The sequence below is a fragment of the Amborella trichopoda genome, chromosome 1 (genome assembly GCF_054954075.1).
Source record: "Amborella trichopoda isolate Santa Cruz 75 chromosome 1, AtrichopodaSantaCruz75HAP2 v2.0, whole genome shotgun sequence".
In the NCBI taxonomy this organism is placed as follows: Eukaryota; Viridiplantae; Streptophyta; class Magnoliopsida; order Amborellales; family Amborellaceae; genus Amborella; species Amborella trichopoda.
In genome coordinates, this window is record NC_142336.1 from 55984971 (window position 1) to 56012955 (window position 27985).

The window sequence follows — 27985 nt, forward strand, 5'->3', positions numbered from 1 at the left end:
TTATACCACTCCAATCAATTTCCTTCAACCGTAATTTATATTTACAAAAAAAAAAGAAACCGATATCTCAAAAAGTATATTAAAAAAAAAAGAAGAAGAAAAAGCCAAAGTTTTTCACTTTTTTCACTTTAGTTATTGTGCTAGCTCTGTTCTAAAATAAGGTCATCCGCGAATAAGTAAATTAGCTTTTCCACCGCCCAATTGTGGCCGGCAAAATATTCCGGCGCGGACATTCCGGCGACGATAAGCGGAGTCCGGCAAAGAGGGCAAGTTTTCCGGTCACTGTCGACCCATCTGTCCAAGCACTCTTTGTGAAAGATATGAGAACACATTATGAGCTCTCTTATGATCTCTTCGCTTCTCATTTCATTGAGGCAAACGGCGCAGGTGTTCTCATGTTCGCAGTGATTCTCGTATCTCGATACGGGAAGCCCTCGTCTTATCATTTCGGCGGTGATCTGGGAGTCGGAGTTTTGGTCGGAATCTTCATTTTCCGGCCAGGATTCCGGCCATTGGTAGTAGGATTCCGGCAAGCCCCTCAGGCCGCAGAACCTGAGGGTCCAAGCGAGCAAGCCTCTAATGGCGGCCAAGAAGAAGTATACGCGGTATAGGAGTTGAAGGACCACGAAGCCCGAGTACTCGACCGAGAAACTCATGGTTTTAGGGCTTTACTACGAGTCTAGGGCTTGGATCCGAAGGATATATGGTGTTTCACAGCGCCGCTCCGGCCAGAAACGGACAGATTACCGGATGGAAAATAGTTTGCCTGCAGGTTTTTTGCAGGAAAAATAAGACAAGTGACCTCTGAGAAAAGGGAGGCAGCGACCGATGAAGCTTCCTCTGAAACAGGGCCGCTGAGAAGAGGATTCCGGCGAATAGAGGAGGAGTCCGACAGGACAAAGGAAGTTTCCGGCGAAATGGAGGGCAGTGGCCGTCAGGAGCAAGCGAAGGAAAGCTAAGAGAGAGAGAGGGAGGGGAAGGAGAGTAGAGGCAGGGAAAATTTTAGAGAGGGAAAGTGTAGAGGAGAGGGAGAGAGAGGGGAGAAGGGGAGGTTTAGCTATGGCGGAGCAGTGAATTTATAGGGAGAAGTGGGAAATTATTGGGTTAAAAAATAATTTAAAAATTAAAAGAATGGGAAATTAGTGGAAAAGCAAAGCGCACTAGCACGGAAGAATTGACACCTCTCAGGGTCTTTTAAAGGGTAAAGATTTAAAGCGGTTGCTTTCCAGCCGTCGGGATTTGACATCCAATTTTTGTTGCACCGTGACGCGTTTTGACGCCTGAGTCGTTCTTTACCAGGACAAATTACTATAATACCCCAACGTTCGTTAAAATGAACGGGAACAAAACGTGCTTCTTATTTGTGATACCACTTATTAAATTTCTATTTTTGTTGGCAATTGAGCGGGAAAGAGAGAGACTCCTACCTGTTTTTTTCAATAGACGAGGGAGTTGCGTTTTGAAAGTGTTAATTAAGGGTACAAGAATGGATACCACGATGTGGTAATTGGGTGTATGAATGTTATCATCATGATTCGGTATAAATGGGCGCATTTTAGTTGTTGAAAGGTTTGGTCCCACTAAAATTAGTTTAATTATCTATCCTATTATTTTTATTAAATTATTAAAATATTAACAAATATAAATAAGAAAAGTTTTATCAAGTTGCAACCTTGTAATAGAAGTAAGGAAATCTAAAAAATATAGTAGAAGAGAGTGTTATGAAGTTGGAAAAACTTCCAATTAATCATCTCGACTTCTAATATGGACATAAGGAAAGAAAAGAATTTCAAGTCTCAAAAATAGTACATCTTGTAATGCGTTATCTAGACCATCTATTTCAAGCGATGTTTGGGAAAACAAATTGGTTGGGCAGACTGTCCACCCTTGATACCCATCCAGATTGGTTGAATCGACGATCCAAATCATTATCAGATCGTTTGGATCAGTGATCCAAAATAACATTAAAATAAATAAAATAAAATAAAAATTATATAAAGTTGCAACCTTATAATATAAAAGTAAGATAATCTAAAAAATCTAGTACAAAAGAGTGTTGTGAAGTTGAATTAATCATCTCAACTACTATACATATAGATATAAAGAAACAAAAGTATTTCAAGTCTAACAAATAGTGCATCTTGTAACGTATTATCTAGATTGTCTATTTCTAGCAATGTTTTAAAAAATAGATTGATTGGGCAAACTGTCCACCCTTGATCCCTATCTTGATCGGCTAAATCGATGATCCTGATCGTTCTCAAATTGTCTGAATCAATGATCGAAATAACATAAAAAGTAAAAAAAAAAAAAATTAAAATAGAGGTTCATATGGTGGAGATTTAAGAGAGACCAAGTACAATATTAGATATGCTTAAAGAAAAAAAGAAAAGAAAAGCAGGATTTTAGGGGAGCCGGGTCAAGACCGATGGTATCCAGAATCAGTTGGGTTCCAATCAATTATGCATCTGAATCAAAGATATGTATTAGGAATAGTCAAGTTCTAATACATTGATTTTAAGATTTTCATAGAATTGCTTGATCTGCACCATTTTTTGAATTTTAATTTTCATAATTAGGTTATGAATTTTTAAGTCATCTGAAAGTTTCCAACATTGAAACTACATCTTCTAGTATAATTTAGAGGTGCACTCTACATGTATAGTATAAAATGGGTACTTTATACAAAACTCGCCCTATAAATTATAGGATTGTCTGCAAAGAGACCATTTATCTTTTGGACATGGAGGTCACAGTCATTCCTACTCATTGGATGTCAAATTGGATAGCTTGGAGTAAGTCATGACGTCCGAGAAATTTTTTTAAACTTTGTATCTATTCAATGACACTCTTACTACCGCCTATTTTGAGGTTTAAGAGATAAAAATGATTGTAACCTCCATTTACACAAGATGAATGGTCTCTTTATAGATAATCTCGTAAATAATAGTAAGTCGGATTGTATACTACGAGACCATTTAAACTTTTTTACAAGGTGTTCACAATTATACCTAGCCATTAGATGTCAAATTGGATGGCTTGGGGTACCATAAAGTTCGAGATTTTTTTTTTTGAACTTTGAGTCTAGTCAATGACATACTCACAATCACCTGATCTGAAATCTATATGAACAAGAATAATTGTGATTCCTTATGCTAAAAATAAATGCTCTCTTTACATACATTTCCATAGTTTTAAATATATAATACTTTTAGATATATAGACACTCCAACCTGTTAAAATCAGCTTTCGACTTGGTAAAAAATGATGGACATCAGTTTTCACCAATTTCTTTTATCAATGTTGATTTTCACTCTAGCCCAAATTGGTGATAAAAGAAATTGGTGACCAGGGCATCAGGCCGTCGTTCGACCTGTTGGAGTGCCCGTTCTGTTTGGTCCTTGATAACCATGGCTTGAACCAAGTTCTAGATTGAGACTGTTTTAGTCATTTATTGTTTTCATAAAGCGTGGGTTTGGGGGTGGTTGCGTAAATTAGAGTTGTTTTCTAGGCCTGATTAACCTGAGTCAATTATTTTTTAGAATGATTGATTAAACAACCATTATTAAAACCTAAAGTTGATTGTGGGGGTGACGCAATCCAAAATATTTTAATTTGATGAAAATTACGAAATCGTCCTTCATCAGACAAATAAAATAATATTCAAAATAGCAAATATATATTTTATGTTGAAATAACTATGGCGCCCTTTATTTTATTATGTTTCTCCACTACAAACTCCCATTAGTCAGGTTACGAGTCTCGTGACTAATAAATAATTAAACGTTTTCACTTTTTCATGACACTTAAATTTGGTTAAATCTCATTGCACTTCAATTTTGTTAAATTTGGGCCGAAAATCTCACCAGAATTTGTACCATAGGACAAGCTCTCTTTGGCACGAGAAAATCACAATTATCCGGGTGTTTGGTGTGAAATCCTACAACTATCATAAAATTTGAGAAAAATGTTGTTGAACTTTGAATAATAATATCCTTTCAAATGGTTAATGTTATATTTGATGGTCAATAATGATTGTGATATTTTTATATAAAAATAATATATATTATGTGTTTTATCAAATCCCATAACGCAATAACTATAATCAAATAAGATATTCATGTTTATCTTTCTTAATACCAATTTGGATTTGAGAATGGCTTCCAGATTTCACATTGTGGCACGTGCGAATCCGACCGCCTCTGCCTCGAGCCTGTTTTGTATTTGATCCTGCACATGTTCATGTAGAACTTCTCTACCAAGGATGTTTTGAAATCCCTGTTAATCCAACCTTATCACCTCAATTTTTTATTTCTTCACCTTTTACCTTTTTTATATGTTGGGTTGGATAAACTTGGTTAGGAGGTAAATTTGAGGCATATGTGTAAACTGTAGGCTATAAGCTCATGTGAGAAGGGAGCAAGAAAAGCACCTCTTTTTTATTTGCATGGTACGTGGAAATTTCATATTGACTCGTAATCACGTCTTTGAAGTTTATCCAATTACATATTTTTACGTCTCTCTAAAATTTGTTGATTTCATAGGTAATGTAAGCATATGATGACATAAGATATCACGTGAGATTCCTAACATTGCATGCCCTAAGTTTTAGTCTATGTTGAAGTGTTTCTCATCCCATCATGTACACACTCTCTCTCTCTCTCACTTTCTCTCTCTATATGCTTCATTTTTCCCTTTCGTCATTGATTTATTATGTCGTGGATTCTTTATCTCATGGGGTTGATCGAGAGGAAATATATTTATCTCATGAGGTTGATCGAGAGGAAATATATATAATGAGACCATTTACATTGAAAGATAAATTTGAAATCAGATAGTTGATGATATATTATTGTGTAAGCATAAAGTTCAAAACAAAATTTTTTGAATGTTGTAATACACTATCATCGTCATAGATTTGTTGACCTCTTTATACAAAAAATAAAATGAAAATTACATAAATATCCATTTTAGTTTTTGTTATTACCAAAATACTAAATACTTTCAGGTATTATTAATATATTTATTTTTTGGATTTCATAACAATTTTTAATAAAACAAAATTACCCATTTTCGAATTTTTAAAAAGCGAAATGAGACCGATTTTAGTTTTTAAAAAACCAAAAATTTTAAATTTTCAGTTTTTTCAATATCTGAATTTTTTTCTCTCTTGTGATTCCTCGGCGTATTCTCTCTCCACCTCTCTCTACTATTTACCAAAATCATACAACTTGCTACCATCTCTCCCTCTCTACTTCTTCATTTAAAAACCTATGCACCTTAACGAAAACCATAAAATTTGAAAGATTTGAAAGAAGACAGAGAATTTGCAGTGCATACAATTTGAAAGATTTAAAAGATACAATTTGAAAGATTTAAAAGAAGGAATTAAAGTTAGATTCAATTTGGGAGATCAAACAATTTGGGAGCTAGAATTTGCAGAGAAAAGTGGAGCTAGAATTTGCAGAGAAAAGATGAAAGATTGATAGTTTAGCCAGGTATGCTCTCGTAGCAAAACCAAACTGTTCGATGCTTTTCTCTATTTTTATTTGTTTACTCGAATTACTCTATCTACTCTCTCTTCATAATACCCTATGGGGGACCCCTATGCGGCTGTGCCCCATGAAAACCACTCTCTTACCAGCACCTTTCGAACCACGGCACCATTAGCGCTGTCTGGGAGGCCTTTTCCACGCAGATCCTTGCACAATTTTTAACTCATTGCCTATCCTGTGGTGGCTCCCCATCAAAACCACTCTTCATTTACTCTCGGCAAATGGAGAGGGAGAGTGGATGTTTTAGTGAGAGAAAACAGACCAGCCCCATAGAAACCCCTCCCTCTCTTCATGATACTCTATGCTTAGAGAGATGTAGAGAGAGAATATGTAGATGACTCACAAAAGAGAGCAAAATTTTCGATTTTTGAAAAATCGAAAATTAAAAATTTTCCATTTTTAAAAAACCGAAAGTAGTCTTATTTCGGTTTTTGAAAAACAAAAAATGGGTGATTTTATCTTTTTTTTAAAAAAAATATTATGAAGTCCAAAAATACAGACATATCAATAATAGTAGAAAGTGTTCAGTATTTTGATAATAACGTAAACTAAAACGAATATTTACATAATTTTCCCAAAAAGAAATGATCTCATAATATACAATCCAAAAAAAAAAAGACTCCATTCCAAATGAAAAACACCCTTCCCTAAAACCTCTCTCTCTCTCTCTCCACATCGAATTCCCTCTCTGGTTGCTTTCTTTTGCTCTTTTACTATTGATATACCACTTCATCAATTCTTTATCTCATGGTTCAGTAAAAGTGAAATGCTCCATCCTTTATGACAATAACCTCTCCTCCTCCCCCCCACCTTCTCTCTCTCTCTCTCTCCAATCCTCCATTTGATTGCCTTGTTTTGCACTTTTGATTAATTGTACCTTTAATTTCATCCGAAGAATGCTTTACCTCCTTTTTTTTTCCTATTTTAATTAAAAGTTTTCATGCAATGCAATCTTTAAACCATCTTTCTGTAATGCAATAACTCATACTTTATCCTTAATGTATCTTTTTGGGCACAAAGATCTCCTTAATCATAATTTGGCTGTCTCCACTTACATGATAGAAATTTGGAACTAATATCCAATGAACAGCAGAAGTTTTGGACAAGCCTTTCTCTCTCTCTAGCATAACCACACATTTTTTCCAAAGAAGTAGAAGCATCTAAGTGGGTATTAGAAAGAGGAAAGACTTGAGAGTTTGAAAAGCCAGAAGTTTTCATAAATTTATCAAACATTTTTGGCAAGTGATGACTAAAGATTCCATTCTCTCACTTGCATTTTTGTCTAGTACGAGCTTTTCCCTCCACCATTAGTAAGAAATGAGGCTTTTGGGCAGTTGGGAAATCATGCCTATTGGGTTAAAATGTCCCTCCAAGGTTATCAAGACCCACTGAAGAAAGTAAAGCTTTTGGTTCACTCCATATTGGAGGTGGTTTGGACTTAAGGTCCAGAGCCCCACATCCAAGACCTGAATCCCAACTAACCCAACAAACCATTAAAATTGTTGAAATCAATACCAACTTCCAAGGAATATAGAGAGCACACTCAAAAGGTGCCCAGCAAGAAGCCCTTTTCTAGAAACTGGCCGGCTGGCTTTGAACTGCCCAAGCCGCACCGGTCTAGGTCTAAAAGTGCACTGGTTCCCGTCGGTTCTCGCAGGTTTGGTTTTCTGTAATTTCTTTGTTTTTGAATAAATTTTCCCTCAATAACCCCCTGACTAGGCTTGGTTTGGTGGGACTCCGTTCGGTAGACTGGTCCGGGTTTTAAAACACTGCCAAAAAGATACGAGGTTATGTGCACTCGGACTATTATCATGGTACACAAAGGTCACGACCACTCAAAACCATTAATTTAACTAGAACGTCTCATTTATCTGCACAAAGTCTAAGGAAAATCTTCTTCGGCGATGAGTACAACCCCAGCCATCCGATTTAGCATCTAAGTTAGATGGCAAATGGTACATGGTAATACTGGTTGGGCTATTCGTCATTCAATCTTGAAAATAGATGGTGGAGATCAACCAAGACCTTTTAGAGATAAACATGTGCATCAATATAGTTAATCACCACCATCCATCAATAAGATCGAATGATGGATCTCTTTGTCGTGTGCCTTATGCCATTTACAAAATTTATATAATTTGCCACTAAAACCCAAATTTTAACTTGAAAAGCGCAGCTTCAAAACTTACTATGGGACATCCAATAGACTCTTTTCCCTAAGATGGATAACTGGTAAGCCAAGAAAAAGGTGGAATTAAGAATGAATACATCTGAGAGAACGAAGTGGTAGCTCTAATAGACGGCAAAATGAGGTGAAAGTAGACTCAGGTAGTGTGGTCATATACAACATTGACCTACAACCATAGTTAGCAAGTCGAGGAATAATAAAAAGTCAGTAAGCCAAAACATCGCTAATGAATCGATTTTGTTTCAAAAAATTGGTGGAAAAAATTGTGTAAAAAATACAGATTGCCAAAAAATGAGGTAAGTTATAAAGTCGTGAATAATTGGTCTTTGTTTAAAATAAACGGAGTGAAAAAATCGGATATGTAAAGATGGCTTAATATATTCTTACAATTTGCATTTATTGTATAGATATATTAAAGTCATTGAACAATAATTTTATGACCTTACCTAGTGTCATTAGAGTGATACTTGACAATTTATTATCTAAACTTTCAACAAGTCCAACAACAATGCTTACTCTGTTGTCACAACACGAAACATATCACAAATTTATTTGGATTATAAATGAAATATAAATAATACTCAACACAAGAACTATATTAATAGATAACAAGAATTGCAAACTAAGATATATGATTATTGTTTGAAGAAGATAAAAAACACAAAAAAGACCCTCAATATACGATTGTAATTAACTAAAACAAAATACATAAAATAATGGTCCATCCAAAATACTATTTTATACACACTAATGAAATAAAAAATAAAAGAATACAATTAATCAAACTTCTCTCTACATAAAGTAAGCAACAAAATATTTAAGCAAATTCGAATCTCACGCTGAATTCCTAGGCGCTTAAATCTTTAGTATACAAAATCTTCGAGCAAATTCTAATCTCACACAAAATGCTCTTTATAAGGATGTATTGGGTTTAAAGAAAAAAAAAAAAAAACATTTTTTATTGTGTTAGTCTTCTAACTTTGCCTATTATTTTGAGATATACGATTGTTCTGATATCTTTTTCTTAGGGAATATATTGTTTGTAATTTTTTGTAAACATTTTTTAAGGGAAATTATTGGTGAAACATTTTATGGAATTTTACTTTAAATCAAGATTCTTAATTTACTCCTACTATTAATTTGCCTATCTTTAAATAAAAATTCAATAATATTAAGTTAATAAAGAAATAAAGTCATAGGGCAGAAGTTTTTTTGAAAATTTTTCCTGAAAAAAGATTAAATATGGGTTTACATTGGTTCCATGAAAAAATGTGTTTTTTTTTAAGATCTTTTGAGAAAGTCGGAGTTTTAAACGGATTTAAAAAAATCAGAGATTTTTTGAAAACATCGTGTTTTAAACGGAGACTTGCTAACTATACCTATAACACTACTAGTTAGGATGAGCAATTTGGTTCAAGTGGAAGGCTCTAAAAGCATGAAAAAAGCTCAAAAGAACATGAATAGAAATAGTGAGAAAAGATACGGCGACCTATGGTCCGATTGAATGTATTACCCTTAATAAAGCGGAATGAAAGAACATGAGTTATGTAACTGACCAAAAATAATTGGAATAAGACTCAGATGATAATGATGATACTACTTTAATTGATCACCTATTTAACATTTTGCCATTTTTCAACTATTTTCATTTGTAAATATGTCTATTTTCATAGGTTCTTTGGACATTAAATCAAAAGAAATCTCTTCCGTACATTTTAATAAATTTCCCTATTTTTTATTAGACAAGGGGCCCGTGCTTATGATTCGCTTGCTTGAATACATGAAGAATAAGAGGGTCAAGAAGTCGGCGAGGGCATCTCTTTGCCACTAAGAAAGGAAAAAGCAACCAAAATATCCCTATCCATTCTTGTAGCAGTGAAAATGTTTTATCTATTGGATGACTATAACAATGATTTCTTTCGGAAAACAAAATTTGATTTAAGTCAAAATTTCGGATCCAAAAGGAACCATTATCGTAGTCATCCAATAGTATCAAACCATAAGGTTTTGTCACATTGAACATTTTCATATTTACGCTTTTAACATAATTTTAACACAATACGTACCATTTGTTAGAGAATTAAAAACTTACAAATTGATCATCTTGTCCTAAACAATTATGAATATGAAAGAAAGAGGTTTTTAAGGCTAAAAACATATCCAAATTTTAACACTGTTATTAGATGGTTCAATATAAGTTTTCAAAAATCTAATATATCCACACTATTTTTGAAAACTTCTAATTTTATAGTAAGAAGTAAAAACAAATTTATAACATAGATAAAAATGGATCAAGAAGTGTAAATGGTAAGCCCCCCAATTTGGTGCCCGGAATACTTCCGCATAAACTTTGCTATCTATCCCAACATTCTTTACAGAGTAACTTAGGAGCAAAAAGACCCACAAATTTTATTTGCCCGAAGTTCTTATCAAGTACAAATTGAGATTCTCACAAAAGAGTTTCACATATTTGAACACTCCTTTCCAACTTTTCAAAGCCTGTGATGAATATTTTGCCAAACTTCAAAATGGTATTTGCCACCCTTTGATTCCTTTAAAAGTGAGGTGTAGAATTTTGTGGCTACCATGTAATGTGGCTTAGTCAGCAAGGACAGGATAAGAAAGAAAAGGGGAGAGAGAAAGATAATGTGGCTAAGGTCTTAAAGAAAAAGGAAGAAGGTAGAGAGAGAGAAAAAGGGAATTGGAATTAAGGAAAGGGAGAGCTTCTTGTTCTCAAAATGCGAGTGATTGGGAAAGCGGGAGGGGGAGAAGGCAAGAGAGAGAAAGCAAGAATTCCACTGAGTAAGGCAGAAAATGAAGCTACGACAAATGCTGGCAGGTTTCCACCTCCAAATAGGGCGTCCCAAGGTCCACTTCCAAGTGAAACTATAATCTGTTTCAACAAATTAAATGGACAAATATAAATTAGTCACCTCATCTCTCTCTCTCTCTCTCTCCTCTAATTTAAACGAAAGCATGTTAAATGTTTATCGATTCATTATGCTCTCTCTCTCTCTCTTTTTGAACATTAACACAAGCTTTCCATTAACCATAAAACCAGTTTACCTGTATAATAAGAGCATAAAATCAAGAAACTCTCTCTCTCTCTCTCTCTCTCATTTAAGCGAAACCATGCAAAAGATTATCTACCCATTACTTGTGACAGAAGGTTATCTATCCATTACATGCTCTCTCTCTCCTTCTCCCTCTCTCTCTCTCAGTGGCACAAAGGCTACTCAATACACGTGCTCTTCCTCTCTTTCTCTCTCTCAAAGTGGCATAAAGGCAATACAATGCATGTGCTCTCTCTGTCTCCTCTCTTTCCACGTAGGGACATAAAGGCAATCCAAGGCGTTTGCTCTTCGGTTTGGTAATAACCAAAATGACTGAACCAATATTTTTAAGAGTATTATGGTAACAAAAAAAAAAAAAAGTTGGGAAGCAAGATAGTGAATTTATATAAGGGAATCAAAGAAGATATACTATCATCTTTTGAGGGTCATTCTTTTGGGGGTTATGGAAATGGATCTCCAGTATAAACATGGGTCTTCAAGAGAGAGACATAGCCTCCAAGAGAGAGGCAGTATTTCCATGAGTTTTTGGTTAATAAAGTTTCTACTTCTAGATAAAGAAAATCTCTCGGTTACTATCGAGGTTATCTTTTCGATAGCGGTATTGTTGTGGGAAAGAGATGTAATATCTATTGTAATCCAAAATTGTATTTTTCATTGTGAAAATACATTTCAACCTGCCGAGGCCATGGATGTAGCCCTATGGGGTGAACCGCATAAATCTTGTGTTGTTGTAACTTGTTTTTGCATTTGATTTATTTCTCACACTCGATTTATAGTTGCATTCATGTGCTTTGCATTTAGCCAATCATGTACATGATTTTGGGTGGGATCCTGATATTTGAGATTCCCAGTTCCACAAGCCAAGGGTTCTTGAGAACCCTAAAATTGGTATTAGAGTATAAAGTGTGTACGAGGCTATGATTTGCATTAAAAAAATGATGAATGATGGAATTTGATGTATACATGGTTTGAGGTAGAGAAATATGGAGGCAAAATGTTTGAAAAATATAAAGGCAAAATGTTTGTGAAAATTCCACAATGGAAGTACGTGATAAGAAATCAAAAAATTTATTCAATGAAGGTTGTAAAGGCAATTGTGGGGATTTTGCTATCTAGGTAGAGATTGTTGGGTTTGGTGATAACCAAATCACTAAACCCATATTTTTAAGGTATTATGGTAGAAAGAAAAAAAGACTTTATTGGGAAGCAAGGAAATGAAATCTATATAAAGGAATCAGAGAAGACATAATACCTATCCTTTTGAGGGTCACCCTTTTGGGAGTCATGGGAATAGATCTCCAATATGGAGATGGGTCTCCAAGAGAGAGAGAGGGAGAGACATGACCTCCAAGAAAGAGACGTTATTCTTATGAGTTTTGGATTGGTAAAGTTTTTACTTCTAGAGAGAGAAAATCTCTCGGTTTCTCTCGATGTTATCTTTCCGATAAGATATTGCTATGGGAAAGATGATATTGATCGACAGTGTTGCTCGGTCGGGAGAGCGGATTTAAAAAGAAAGATCGATGATGGACTTTTACCGATGTTTTGAGAGATGTATTATCTCTTGTAATCCAAACTGTAATATTCATTGTGATAGTGGATTTCTACTTGACGAGGCCGTGGATGTAGCCCTATGGCGTAAACCACATAAATCTTGTACTGTTGTGGTTTGCTTTTTGTGTTTGCTTTATTTTTCACATGCGCTTTATAATTGTATCTATCTATTTCATATTTAACCAATCATGTACACGATCTTGGGTGGGATCCCGATGTTTTGAATTCTCAGTTCCGTAAGCTTGGGGTTCTCGAGAACCCTACGGCTCTCTCTAAGGTGACATAAAAGGCCATCCATACACGTGCTCTCTCTCTCTATAAGTGGCATAAACGGCTATCGAATACATGTTCTCTCTCTCTTCCCTCCCTCTTCTATCTCTATCTCTTTCTTCTCTCAAGTGGCATCAAAGGTTAGTATCTGCTATCTTTCTCTCTCTCACAATGGCATCAAAATCTGTGTGTCAATGGTCCATGCTTACCAACCGATGAAGGAAAATGCAAACGGATACAAGCACGTGCACCTTAGTGTGATGGCGGTCCATCCGAATCAGATAATGTCCCCTATCCATGTTAAAAGTGGCCATCTCCACGTAGGTTGGGCCTAGGTCAAGCATGCAAAGTCATAGACCTCCAATTCCACCCCCAACAAATCACTTTTTCAGTTCAAGGAACTTTTCCATTCATGGCATGAGAATGACATGATATTGCCTTTACCCATTTGGACGGTTATGGTCGGAATTGACCAAATATTAAGTATTACATTGAGAATTCAATTTGAATTACTAAGTGGGAATTGACTTGAAATCAAGTATTGAGTTGGGTATTAATGGTGATTTACCTCAAAAGAAAACTAGAAGATAATGGACGATTAATATAAAAAAAAGTATATAATAAAGTTATTTAGTTTTGATACAAGTACGTCGCAATCATTTTTTAAGTGTTATATTTGAAATTGATACTTAAATATAAATAATTCATATACACAATTATTTTGCGGGCATACCCGCGTAGTAACTTGAGCAGTGAGCAGTGGGTAGCCCAAGGTGGCTCAAGTTCATATGCAGGCAATGCTTGCATATTAAGTTTTCCATTATTGATTGCATTTGTGACACAACCCTAACTGCCTGATTTCAAAGGGAGCGTGACATTCTTGTATCAAAGGCAACAGTCTTAGTACACAATCGCTTGATATAATCCCCCTCTAACTACTGTAATTTTTTTTATTGAACTATCATAGCAAGCCATATCAATTTTATCACTTTAGGAAGTTTTAATCTTACAAGGATAGATTACACAGATGGCTGGACCTAGATAAATGCTTAGCCCATGTATGGCAAGTGAAAAATTAAGAGAGGGTGGGGGTTGGTTGGGTACCATATATACCTATCTAGTGGACCATTGTGGTATCCAGAACTATAATAAGGTGTTGATGCATTTTATTTGAATAATTCACACGACCGTTCTTCACGTGACCTTCAAAAGACCAAAGCCTAGGCATTGATCAGATCTTGACACCCACCAGTTGCACAGAAGAATAGGGCAACTCAACCATCTTAGGTTAAAAGAATGACATGTAAGAGGCTGATCACTAGGATGCCTATGATTCAATTTGATGGGAAACACATTTGTGAAACATGTGCAAGGCTACAATGCATCAATTCATTCAATAATCTACCACAACAAAGTATCCATTGGAGATCATCCACTGCAATATATGCGGTGTCCAAGTCTAGTTAAATCTCATAGTCGCATAGGGTACTATGTCACTTTCATTGACGATTATTCTAGGTACGTATATTTTCTACCAAACCATTCTGAAGTATTTGGGCACTTACAAAGAATTCAAAACGTTTGTAGATGGTGAATTCATAGCAAGAATCGACAAATTCAGGATAGACAAAGTTGGAGAGTTTGTATTAGAGAAATTTGATGATTTCTTCAAATATAGTAGGATGAGGAGGCGTGTTAGGACGCCTGAACAAAATGGGATCGATGGAAGAAAGAATCGGCACGTGCAATGACATAAAAAAAAATTTGGTACAATTATATTGTGCTGAGGTAATGCACACTGCAATGTCCTTGATCAATCACATGCTATAGAGAGATGGGATGAATATGCCATATCTGCTTCTTTATAAGAAGAAACAAGATATCATATATCTGCCTCTTTTTTTTAAGTGTACAGCCTATGTGAAGCATGTTGATGAAGATTGTGATAACCAACATGAAAAAGTTATAAAGTATATCTTCCTTGAGTATTTATCTGAAAGAAAAGCATCCTGATGCATGCATCTAGTAAACCCACTCATCTATGAAAATGTGCAGTTCGATGGGCAAACAAAATGACATCAAGTTGTACAAGAAGTCTTAAGGACAAGAATCTTCAACACTAAGGTGTGTTTGATAACAGGAAGTTAGAAGAGGAAGAAGGAACTTTACCTATTATTGTTCATGTTATGTATTTGATAAAAAGTGGAAGATAATTTGAGAACTCCCTTTAACTGTTGAAGTTCCCAGGCTTGAGTAAAGTTCCATGGTAAACCATGGAACTTGAAAAGGGAACTTTTTTATTTTGTACATGATATATATACAATATTTTATTTATATAATAGATATTTATAATATTATATAATAAAAATATATACAATGTATAATATAAAGTATATATATATATATATATATATATATATATATATATAACGTACAATATTATGTATATATATTATAATATTATTTTATGTATATTATATAATAAAAATTAAATATTAATAAAATAATTCACTATATAATATAGGAATCACTACATAATATATCTTATATAATACAAATATATATCAATAATGTAAATATAAAATACACTATATTATATTTTACATTACGTTATATATGATATATGTATATATTTTATTGTATAATATATAATATATATATTTTTATAATATATAATATATATATTTTTATAATATATAATATATATATTTTTATAATATATAATATATTTTATTATATATTATATTTGTTTATATAACCGTGAAGCTTGGCAAAGTAGTGCAGGAACCAAATCCCTCCTTTTTATGGTCCGCTACGAATAGTTTTGCCTCTTCTGCTTCATCACGCGATTAGGAGTGATATTGCCTCCCCGTGAACTGTGCCTGTCATCCCATCCCCTTGTCGAAGTCATATATATATATATATATATATATATATATATATATATATATATATATATATATAATACTATGTTATCTATATTATATATATATCATATAAAATATATATTTTTATATTATATATTTATGTAATATAAGATACTTTCATATATACATATTCAAAATAAATATAAAATACAATATCTTATCTGTTATAGTATGTTATAAATATTATAAAATATAATAGATATTTATAATATTATATAATAAATATATATATTAATAGAATAAATATAGAATACATTGTGCAATATACTAAATTATTTTATATAAATATATATTATATAATAAAATAAATAAATAATAAATTATCGTGTTATATATATATTATACATTTATGTAATATAATATTATATATTATATAATAAAAAATACACTATATTACATATTATACTATGTTATATATATTATATAGAATATATATTTATGTAATATAAGATAATTTCATATATATATATATATTAAAAATAAATGTAAAATAATGTATATCATATATTATAGTATGTTATAAATATTATATATTTCTATTTAAATTATTATCTATATAAATATAAATATAAGATATTTACCATATATCCCCAAGAGTTATCAAACACAGAAACTATGAACTTCTTAACTTCTCAGGGAGGTTATCAAACACAGAAACCATGAACTTCTTAAGTAACTTCTAATTTACAGTTCTTCAGTAACTTCCAATATCCAGTTCATGTTCTTGCTTCTAGTTATCACACACACCCTAAATGAAGATCCGAAGTTCCTTTCTAGCTGGCTATTCCCACACCACCAATGAAAAAGAAATTACTCCCTCATGCTCCCAGAGGAACCGATCAAGAATTATCCAAAAAGGAAAGGTGTCCAGTTAAAATGCTCAATGATTATTATGACTGTAATATACAAAACACATACATGATGCAGGTCATAGATGAGCCCAAGACCAAGAGCTTGGAAAAGTAGGTAATCCAAAGTGTGAACATGCCACAGGGAAAGAAATGAATGTACTCTCCAAGATCCAAACATGGGCTTTGTATTGTCCACCAAAAGGTAAGAAAACAATTGGTTGTAAGTGGATATACGAAACAAAGCATGATTGTAATTGATACCAAAACTAAAGGATTTCCTCAAACTTATGAGAAAAACTATGTAGAAAAATTTAGCCTAGTTTGAAAAATCTCAAGAATGGGTAAAAATGTTAGTGGGAATTAGTCTTATAGTTCATGAGCATTATGTAGTTTTATGTTTTTTAATCATAACAACTCATGGCTGGTCCCAAGCTGGTCATACAAGTAGGAAGGTTGTATTAGGTTGACAACCAACATAAAATTTCTGCCACACCTCTTTTCATGAATCCTGATGTTTTATGATCATAGTGTTTGGAGTTATGCTATTTTCTTTGTTTAGATTTTGGAAAATTGCAAGTCCGATTCGTACCGTTCTAGAACTAATAACTTTGGAAAAGCTTAAGTGGTGTGGATTCAATTTGGAATCAAAACCTAAGACCCAGTTTGGATAGATCACAACACTTATTTTTACTTTCAGACATAGCAATGTGCACACTCTTCCTCAATTTGTTTGTTACTTCTCATTTTTGAACCCTGCTTGTGTGAAAAAACTGCAAATTACTTTCAAAGCCGACAAGCATCACAACAAAATAATGTCATTTCCTTGAATCCAAAATTATTCAGATTTGTAAGGGCATTTTATGGTAAAAATTTTTGAACTAAAAATTCTAAATTCACTATTAAAATGGTGTAACCTAAAATAATCCTTCAAATTAGAAAATCTTAAGCATTCTTATTCTTTTCTAACAAAATTACTAAGAGGTAGTTTGCAATTACCTGTGGTACAACCACCGCGAGGTTGAGCACACCCATTGCCAAGCCTAATAAGACACCACCAAATACCCATAAAAAAAAAAAAGAGAAAAAAGAAACAGGAGCTTAGAGAAGCATATAAGATATAAAAAGAGTAGAAAACAACCAACTTTTTTAATTAGGTATTATTTGATACCTTGACCTGCTCTGGAGTTTCTAGAGAAGATGGAAGCCAGTGCAAAGGGAATGCTATATGTCACCTGCATCAATGAACAGACAAAAAATATCGACATATTTCGAAGAACTAATTAAATATTTCTAGAATAAAATAAAATAATGTAATATCATCCAAACTAAAAAAGATAACTAAATAAGCAATGTTTTTTTTGAATGAAATTAGATAAGCAATGTTCATAAAGGTTTAGATGAGATATTATTTTCACATTAAAAATGAGTATTTGATTAGTTGGGTGAGTGACACAGATCAAAATTTGGTGGCTACCAATTTTAACTTTATTTTTGTTAATCTTATTCTTAGAGTTTGGGTAGAATTTTTATTTACTTTATTAAGATCAATTCTAAGAATTTGGATCAATAGGGATTTGTTTTAAGTTAGTTTGATTAACTATATTTTTTTAACCGGTTGTATTTTAAAATAATAAGGTCCAATCTCATTTAGGAAAATGTTCCGTATTTTAGTAGGGGATTTTATTTAAGAAAGTTAGATTATTTCCTTTAGACTACGGTGGAGTTAGTTTGGGAGGAAGTTTATCTTTTAGTTCCTTTATAAAAAAGTTTATCTCTTGTATTAGTTGTGTTTATTTTTAGGTTTTAGGAAATATATTTTGTTTTCTAGTTTTAAGGGAGTGTTATCTTTTTAAGTTGGGTTGAAATTAGAGAAAATAATGAGTCACTTAGGTGGAAAGGATGAAATAGGGAGTTGTAATTATCTTTTAAGAAGTTGGATGGAAATATAGAAAGAAACGAGAGATAGATTAATTTTAGTTAGTTAAGGGAGATATATTAGGGGTTTATCTTTTGAGAATCGCGTGAGATGGGGAATTTTATGGAATAAAGAAAGTGTTTCTTGTACGGAGAGGCAACTTTGTCGATGTTGTTTCTTCTCTTGTTTATGGGCCGGCGCGTTTTGTTCTTTCTTATTGTGATTTCCTTCACGATTTTTATTTTTCTCTCTTAAACATGGCCATTTTAGTTGGTGGTGTTTGCCGGTAAATTTTATATTGTGTCTGGTGGTATCAGAGCCGGTAAATTTTATACTACTTAAGGTGGTATCAGAGCGTATCGATTCTTAAGGATCGTGATGTTCACCAATTGGCCTCATGGCTGGGCATTGAGACTCAACCCATCCAGCGAGAACGAAACCCCTGAGCACTCCATGAGATGGAGAACAAAAGTTTGAGTTGGCAAGTAGAAGAGCTGACCATGCGCTTGACAGCAAAACTAGCTTCGACACACTATAATGTTGGTAGTGAGTCGGATGCTATTTTCGAAAACTCATTCCATGCCAACGCTCTGTGTCGGGAGCCTCATGGTCTGGAAAATGAACTATTTCCTTATGGTCAATAAATTGATCTGCCTAAGTTTGATGAAGAACCAGTTGAAGGTGAAGAACAAGTAGATTTCGATCTTCAATCGGAATCATCATTGTTGGATGTCATAGGTTACCCCATCATGTTTTTGACGAAGAAGAAGATGAAAGGATTATCGATGGAGAAGTGGAGAATCTAGATGGAGAGGTAGATAATCAAGATGAATTGATCCTAGAAGATATCGAGCCTATGGAGCACTATGACAAAGAAACTGATGTATTTATGGTGTGTCCCAAGGTGACGTTTGAGCAATTTCGACACATTGATGTGGCTGTAAAATCAACATATAACAACCCTTTCCTCAAGGATTTCACAATTTCAGAATTTCAGTGCACCATCATTGTGTCTTTATCAATGCAGTAACCCATAGGTCGCATGATCGTTTTTTCAATATTCAAGGAGGTGGCGGCAAGACTAATACAAATTTTATGTAACTGCTTGAAAATTTGGTTGAGTCGGCTCGGACTCAATCAAGTTACTCGGGCTTGGGCATGGCCGAGCTCAAAATGAGGCCCCCAACTTGAAGATATTAAACATATTGAAAAAAATTATAAAAAATACCATAAATCTATTTGTAATTTTTTTTTCATACTTTCTATCATTTTGACAAAAGATTAGATAGTATTTTGATAATAAATACTTATTTTTATATTTTCCCATCTTTTTTGAGAAATTTTAAAAATATCCCCTGTCACAAACTAATTTTTCAAAATCTATTTTTTCACTACGTTCATTTTAACCACATTTGTTTTACTTAATTTTACTTTAAATATATTTTTTTATTTTTTATTTTTTTAACATTTTTTGGTTGCTATAGTACTTGACCCTACTTGGGCCGAGTTACTTGGATTCGGGCTGAGTACTCGGCTCAGGTATGGGCCGAGTATGCGGCCCAAGTAGTGGGGTCTCTACCCATACAATCTGCTGATGAGAATAGCATGGATGATTGCACATGGATGGTATGGATAACAGTATACTTTTTCACATTAGTAAAACAGCAAAGCCCCTTCCAAACTCCATATTGTTTTGTGTAAATCTTGCTGTGATCCATATAGACATAGAAACGGGTTATTACCTTCCAATCAATGGTTTGGACGGTGATGGAGCTTGAGAATGAATTATCTAATGGGAACTACTCCCCCTCCATCACCATCCAATATGTTCAGGCGACAGTGATGAAACTTATTACTATACCATTGATGTGGATCATATATTGGGCCTTTTCTTGGACTAAGAGAGGCCACTCTGATAAGTTTGGTTCAAAAGTGAACAAGTTACCATGATCCATGTGAACTTTGGAGCAGCTTGGTCATGGCGTTATCACCGTCGTACAATGGTTTGCATGGTGATGCACGTTAAGAGTCGGTCCCACATCACTTTTCATCAATTGCAGTACATAACTACTTCCTCCCATCATCACTGTTTAACTTGGTGATGCACAGAGATGGCTCTATGGTAACACAGACGGACGAGACATAGACCTAGAAAGGAAAGAGTGATTTCAGAAAGATCCCAACCGGGGTTTTATAAATTGGCAGTTCAAAATCGCCCGAGCCCCATTAAGTTCGGATAACATTTTTGGCTCTAGAACCAAGGAAATCGCCTCTGATTTCCCATTTGCTAACTTATGCTTTCAATTTCTTTACTAGGTCTATGAAACGGGTTTGGGTCTCCATTCCTATGTAACCTTGTAAAAAAATAAAAAAATTCTAGATCCGGCAATGGCCTGGGTGGCTTATCCGGTCCTAGAGAGGAACAACCTAAGTCCAGTCCACTAAATTTGGTACGAGGGCCAGGCCATGTATGACGCTCGGCATTTGTGCTGGACTAGGACTAGGCCAAGGGTCACGGCTTCGTGCTTTGGTTTTATGTTTCTTTTCATGAATTTGGAAAAAAATAAAAAAATACATACTGCTTGAAGACATCACCAAGGTTAGGCCGGGCTTGGGTCCTTCACTCGACGTGGACCTTGCCTGCCCTCTAAGTTCTAAGGCCTAGCTCGGGCAAGCCTTGGCCCGGAGTAGTCCTGCCTATTACCACCCTAAACCGATCTAGCTTTGAGAATTACCTGATTTGGACAGTTCAAATCAGAATTGGATCTTAACTAGTCAAGCCAAATTCTGATTTTTGAAACACTGAATGCAACTGTAGGCTCCTATCAACTTACCGCAAGGGGCACGCCCATCAAAGCAAACAAAGCCACAGCCAACACTGCCACGCCCGCCGTTGCCCCTCCATAAAACTCAGCCAACTTCGTCACGACTACACTGAAACCAAGACAAAAGGCCAGCACAAAATTAACCAGCCCCCATAGTCTCGTGGCCCTGAACCTTCGAGCCATGGGCTCGACCACAAGAGCCGTAGCACCCAAAACCACCGAGTTCACCATCAGACCAAGCGAGCCAACTCTCACACCAGCGTTATACTTCTCCAAATCACTTTCATTCCCATTAAGGCTCCCCCAGTAAACTTCTCTTCCCATCCAATCTGTATCAAATAACAAAAATGGGAACCAGGCCAACCAATTAAGGGAGGTCACCAGCAAAAGAACCCACATTGGCCTAGGCAAATCCCTCAATGCCCTTATTATCTCTCCTAAAAAAGCCTCCCTCTCTTCTTCTTCATCGTCATGGTGGCTGTTATGGTGCCCGTTGCGCTCTTCGGGAACAGCAGTTTCAGAAATTGAGGTCAGGCTAAGTGTGGTAAGAGTTAAGAGGAGAAGGTTCGAGAGCAGAAAGGCAGATTTGAGGTCGGCGCAGTAAGCATTGCAGGCTTGTGTTAGAGTGAAGGGGAAGAGAGAGTGAAGGTTGGGAAAGGCACCAGCCGCGAAGCCGAGAATGTTGCCGACTGCCATGAAGAAGGAATAGAAGCCGTTGGCGCTGCGCGTCTTGCTTTGGTTCTTGCCTGCACACATACACATACAACAGGATTCCATTGGGTAAGTCATCTAGCCACAGAGTTGCCAAAATTTCAATTTAGTAGGTAGTCTGTACCAGAATTCGTCCTACTTAATCTGTTTCCTTTTGTACTTTGTTGAAGGCATAAAGTGTATTGGCACATCTAAGACACATACTTGTGTCTTACACTTTAAAAATTCGTAAAACTTATCAAAATACACAAAATAGATCAACTATTTAACTTTTTTTAGTTGAATTAATTATTTAACATTTAACCTATATATTTTAGTTTAATTTTCAAATATCTATCAAAATACACATGATCATGATTCATGAGTTGAAATAGTTGGAAAAAGTATAAACAGTTTAATTTCCAAATATCCATCAAAATACACATAATTGTTGCAATTGTTGGAAAAAGTATAAACCGTTAAATAGTTGAAAAAGTAAGTGTATTTTGATAAATTTTCCACAGTTTCCATTGAGCTATCTTATTTAAACCTCTAAGACCAAGAGTTAGTGACATTATTCTTTAACCTCGTATATCTACCTTAGAGAGTTTTTAACCAATCTTCAGGGAAAGACTAAAGAGAGAAAGGGGTACAGGCCATCACCATAACAAAGAGTCAAGTTAGCAGCATTTGCTAGCATGAAAAATGTATATAGCGTCTAGAACAGTATAAGAAAAATCAAACCGGAACAATTAATCAGACATGGGCTTAGAAACGGTTCAACCATCCTATCCATTAAACCGGCCAGTTCAACCGTTCTAACCGGACAAGTCCCGGGCGATCAAAAAAGTGCTAAAAAAAATAAAAGAAATTCAAAAAAATTTATTAAATATAAAAAATATATTTAAAAAATGATTAAACAAAGTACATCCATAGTTGAAAATTAATAAAAAAATTGGATTTTAAAGAATCGATTTGTGTTTAGGGGTATTTTTGAAATTTTCTAAAAAAAGATGGAAAATGTAAAAATAAGAATTAATGGAAAAAAAAATTGATGAAAAACATTAAAAAATGTATTACAAACAAAATCTTTTATTTTTTTTAAAAAATATCTGGCCGATCACCAAAACTGGCCGAAAGCGTGGCTAGTTCCGATCTAACAGGGTGGTTACCAGTTAGATCGCTCGATTTTTCCTTCAATGGTCTAGAAACAGGGTTATTTTCGTCATCAGCCCAAGTGAAAATAGATATTGTACAAGAAAATGATGTTGTTTTACTAAGGGTAAAGGTTTCTATACTTCCACTACATCATAGAAGATCCAATTTTTATCAAGAGAGCCGCTCACCGTTTAATCTTAGATCCGACATTTTTATTTATACAAATTGTATGAATATAAAATTTGGTACTAGTCATATTCTCATTGGGGTGCACCTATAAAAAATATTAAAAATATTTTCAATAAAATATAATGACTAAAACACTCCTTGAAACTTTCAAGGGTATTTTGGTTATTTTGTTTTATTAAAAATATTTTTAAATATTTTTTGCTAGTGCGAGTTTAATAGGAAATTGGACATACAAAATTTGGGGTAAAACAAAAGTGAAAAAAAAAAAAATTTGTATAAAGGCGTGGTATTGTGATTGATGCAATCTTAGCCCTCCATTCAGAATGGACAGTTGGATAAGGGGAAGTATAGAAGTTCTATGTTGTAGGGGAAGCATAGAAAACATGGCCTTTACTAGGCAAAGACTTTGTGGCACCACACGTCTAGAACATTTGCAATTGCTATTGGTAGTCATTTGATCTAGAGGATTCATTTTCTATAAGGCTTAGGTTTTATAAAAACAAAGTAAAGCCTCACTTTAAATCTCCGTCTGAAAAGCACTTTGGGCATCGAAAATATCCATAATGACTATAAAATTAATTTTCAACAGCGATTATGAAATTTGAATCTCAAAAACTAGTACAGATCTTGTGGATCCACAGTGAACACATATTTTTAGAGTGAAATGAATAGCCTAGATAATGTGATATAATATACATTCTTTTTAAGGCTTGAAACCACAATTTTTTTCACATCAGCAATGGTCAAGCCCGAATTGATCCATTTGAAGCTTTTCATATTCGAGAACTGTAATTTTCATTAATTATGATGGTCAGGCTTTACTTATTGTGATACAGTCATAACCATATTAACCCATTTTTTTGATCTCAATGGTCTGATCCAAATAGATAATTGGAATAGTTTCAGTTACATTATAATATCTGATATTATTTGATTTTTATTTTTATATTAATAATTATGATTTGAAATTTAGGAAACGAGCCTAAAACATAGAAAAGTATATTTTTAACATGGTAAAAATGACCAAGATAACCTTCCAAGTTGTAGGGGAATTTTGTCATTTTAAAAAAAAAAACTTTTATCAGTTGAATTAGGTGTGCACATGTGAAAAGTGGATATATCCCAAATATCATATTAAAATTATATGTAAAATAAAATTAAAATTAAAATACTGTGAGCTATGTGATCATGAATAGAAGCGAAATTGTGACAGAATTTGCACTAGAACTAAATTGACAAATATTTTTATATGTGGATGATATGATGCCGCATGTAAAAATTTGGTTTTGAAGAATGTTACTTTGAGCGTTTAGCGTGAATATGGGGTCTGCGGATGGCCATTTTCTGAGTCTCCACCCAAAAATGAGGCGGCCTTACCATCATCCATATATGGCCACTCTTACTCTGCTACAAACCAATGAAGGGATAAATGGATTTCCTCATATTTTAGAAGTTAGGTGTAGCTCCAAAATTTGTTTAGAGGTGGAGTTTTTGTGTCAAAATATAAATAATGATTTTAAAATATATTTTAATCCCTGAAATTTAAAATTTCAAAAATAATACAGATTAGCTTCCTAAGTTTGAAAACCTTAAATAAACTCGAGAATCTTGAAAATGGATGGTTTAAATAATTTGTTATCGAATGTAATATTTTTTAGGATTTGATTTTTTTTTTTTTTTTTTCTCTTTATATGCACACATCTCGAAGGTTAACATGATAGTCTTAAATATTTTAAAAACAAATTATCTTTTTTTATTTTCAAAGTTATTTTTATTTTTATATTAATGATTTCCATATTAAAGATTATACATCCTTTAAAAAAAATAAGGCCAAAATTGATTCTAAAATTAGATTATCAAGTGGGGGCACATTCTACATATGAGCCCTGGGCCTCGTAGAAATCGTGTCCTTACAAAAAAGAAAAGGAAAAAAAAAAAAAAGCCAGAATAGTAAAGTGTACCTGCGAGGTCGGCAAGGAGAGCTCTGCAGGGGGCCTGCAACATATTATTAGCTACATCAAGCACCCAAAACCCCAAAACAAACACCACAATAGCCCTCGGCCTCCTCATTTTCACCTCTCCTTCAATCTCATCCCCCATCAAATAACCCAAATCAGCTGAAAACCCGATTAAAACCGTGGCCACCATCACAAGCACAGCTCCGGCTGCTATGAAAGGCCTCCGCCGACCCCACCGGCTCCGGCACCGATCACTGTTGTAGCCCACAATTGGCTGAACAATCATCCCTGAAACGGGGCCGCAGAGCCAGATGAAGCTCGAAAAAGTGTGGGGTATCCCGAGTTGTTGAACGTAAGGGGTGAGGAGAGAGAGCTGGAGAGCCCAACCGAATTGGATCCCGGCAGCGATCGATGCAGCAGTGGCTAGCTTAGACAGAGGAGCAGTTGCCGATGAAGCCGTTTCTGGCCTTGACAGAGAAGCCAGCAGCCGAGCGGAGGTATCCATGACTTCAGGAGGGGTTGGCTTCTTTCACCTTCTCTTTCTCTTACATATGCATAGAAGTGAAGGTCTTTCACTCTCTTTCAATTCATATGCATAGAAGTGGAGGAATAGTTTCTCTGTGCATACGGAGAGAGAAACACTTTGTTGATGGGGGGATGAGAGAGAGAGAGGCTGAACTCAGGTGCTTCGACAACTCGAGGGTCGTCGTCCTCTCTGGCCGGCCGTATTGGGATTTTTGAGTGATGAGGTTTCTACTCGTTGAGCATACTGTAAATTAATTCTCCGAGGAGTAAGAGATCTTTTGATTGTTATTTGTATGAGTTTTTTTCTAATTATTTGAGATCGGCTGCATATATTAATCTGCCATTCTGCTCCCGATATTCTTGCCCATTTTGAGCTCTCTACGTGAACTCAAGCCTCAACTCGCACCCCTTCACAAATATTTTACTGAATCTTCTTGCCCATTTTGAGCCCTCTACGTGAACTCAAGCCTCAACTCGCACCCCTTCACAAATATTTTACTGGATTTTGTAAAAGACGTGACCAACTCCCCTCAGTCTATTTATTTTTTAATAGTTTAGAGAAATAAAGACGTTAAATTTTTCCTGCACCATCACAAGTGTGTGTGGGTGTATGGAAAATAAGTGGGTTGTTTTAACTAGGGAGCCAATAAAAAAAATTTGTCAGATTTTTTTTTTACGAATTCTGAATATTCTTAAAAAATAATTAGATAATCATCAAAATAAATAATTAAATTTTAGCTCTCCGTACACTTACATTTAAGCCTTGAAGAATTAAGCAAGTCCAATGTCATGATATCATTCTGTTGGAGCAATTACGCAGACTTTTTTTCTTTTTTCTTTTTAATGAAGTCCGTCGTTAAGCTCAATGACTACAAAAAGTTAAAGAGCCGTCACGATTTGGGTTTTACCCGAGGGACTAAATAGATAGTGTGCTCCTTTGGGACTAGAAGATCATTTGAATTTTGAATTTGAGGTGAGGTTAAGCGGTTACGCTTTACGAATAAACCACACGTATACAAAGCTCGGCATTTGTTGCCTCAATTGTACTGCTTGAAGACCTTGAGTTGAAATAGCTGTAAAGAGATATTGTTAAAGGAAAATTGTTTCATGTGGGTTGGGCCGGGCTGCATGGCTACATGTCTCTCCAAAAAATGTAAAGCATCTTTTTTAAAGAGGGATGTAAGTAGTTATTCCATCTCAAAAAAAATAGAAACTAGAGGTCCAAATGTTTTTTTACTAGAGTTATTATTTTTAATTTTAAAAAATTATTTATTTATCCATATACATGATCTTTATATTAGAGATTGCATGTCCGTCTAAAAAATCATTTAAAAAATAGATTTATTAATAGGCCCGTACAAATTTGTACGTATGTGGGATTGAATGCATAGAAACTGGGTCTATTGTTAAATTTTTAACTTCTCTAGTTTTTAAAATAGCTATTGCAATGTTTTTGTCCCTGGGGAAATTCACATACGGATATGAAATCATTTCTGGAAATAAAGAATAGCTTATACTTGGACGCATCTGGAGAGATCTAAAATTTTCGAAGTTGTTTTTATCTGATACTCTTTGTTGTATTCTAAGTTATTCGAGTTGTTTGAAAGTAAGGGTAGCAAGGGGCTGGGGCTGGGTCTGGGCCTGGCAAAGGGGTCTGGCCCTTGTCTCCATTGGGCATGGCCCGGGTCTTGTTAGGGCTGAGCTGGGCCAAACAACAAACGGATAATATATAAAAGAAAAAGTACAAAAATAAACTGCCGGGCTGGGTCGGCACCGGCCCTCTTGCCACAATTGTGACCCAGGCCCAAATTTTTTAAGGCCGGGCAACTTGGCCTTGCCAGCCCTGTCTGAAAGCGCAGTTCTCTACCCACAACACTTGTTTTCGGCCGGATGTAAAATGGAAAATTTTATCATGTGGGCTTTTCTTGCAAGGAAAGAAGTCCATTTTACTGCCAGTATACAGTTTAATCCTGCGAGAGCACGCTGGACGCAGAAAACTTACTCGAAGATTGAAATGAGGTGTAAAGGTTTGGCACGAAGTGGCGCTACCTCTTTTAAAGCGGCGGAATCTGTCGAACTGTATGGGAAAGGTGGCGGACTTTGGGTGGAGAGATGTGCGGCAAATAGAAGCAAATTGTTTTCTAAATAACGCAAGGGCCCGTTTTGTCGTCTACAACAAGGACAAGACGAAACCGTGAAGGGGGCGTTTTTAAAGGAGGGCCCGGTCTCTAAGCGGCAGAGTCTGCATATGTAGAAATGCGGGCGTCTTAATAAATTAGATTGGATTTTAAGATTTAATTTATAAA

General features: G+C 34.8%; 2 protein-coding genes across 3 annotated transcripts; both read right to left on the reverse strand.

The window, feature by feature from the left end:
- Positions 1 to 10426, reverse strand: LOC148783936 (brassinosteroid-responsive RING protein 1-like; the record flags this gene model as incomplete). The annotated part of the gene is made up of 3 exons (XM_088846450.1): positions 1 to 666; positions 748 to 766; positions 10357 to 10426. Coding segments are annotated over 3 exons (615 nt in total), but the record flags the coding sequence as incomplete, so codon positions are not given.
- LOC18440836 (sucrose transport protein SUC1) lies at positions 10128 to 26880 on the reverse strand. 2 transcript variants are annotated; one of them, XM_006850973.4, is made up of 5 exons: positions 25158 to 26880; positions 21169 to 21905; positions 17588 to 17651; positions 17416 to 17459; positions 10128 to 10636 (listed from the first exon to the last, which is right to left on the reverse strand). In XM_006850973.4, exons 1-5 carry the CDS (start codon positions 25657 to 25659, stop codon positions 10451 to 10453), a joined length of 1533 nt encoding a protein of 510 aa, XP_006851036.3. In that variant the 5' UTR covers positions 25660 to 26880; the 3' UTR covers positions 10128 to 10450. The 2 variants fall into 2 exon arrangements, 1 of the variants encoding a protein (XP_006851036.3); XR_002282010.2 differs by lacking the exons at positions 10128 to 10636; positions 17416 to 17459 and adding an exon at positions 20280 to 20482 and having other exon boundaries at positions 17589 to 17651.
- Positions 26881 to 27985: the final 1105 nt, after the last annotated feature.

Excerpts from the sequence above, each read along its gene's own strand:
- LOC18440836 (XM_006850973.4), bottom strand. The coding sequence starts at position 25,659 with ATGGATACCTCCGCTCGGCTGCTGGCTTCTCTGTCAAGGCCAGAAACG. Across the intron at positions 21,906-25,157 it reads TCTCCTTGCCGACCTCGCAG|GCAAGAACCAAAGCAAGACG; the intron begins GTACACTTTACT and ends GTATGTGTGCAG. Across the intron at positions 17,460-17,587 it reads AAACTCCAGAGCAGGTCAAG|GCTTGGCAATGGGTGTGCTC; the intron begins GTATCAAATAAT and ends GTGTCTTATTAG.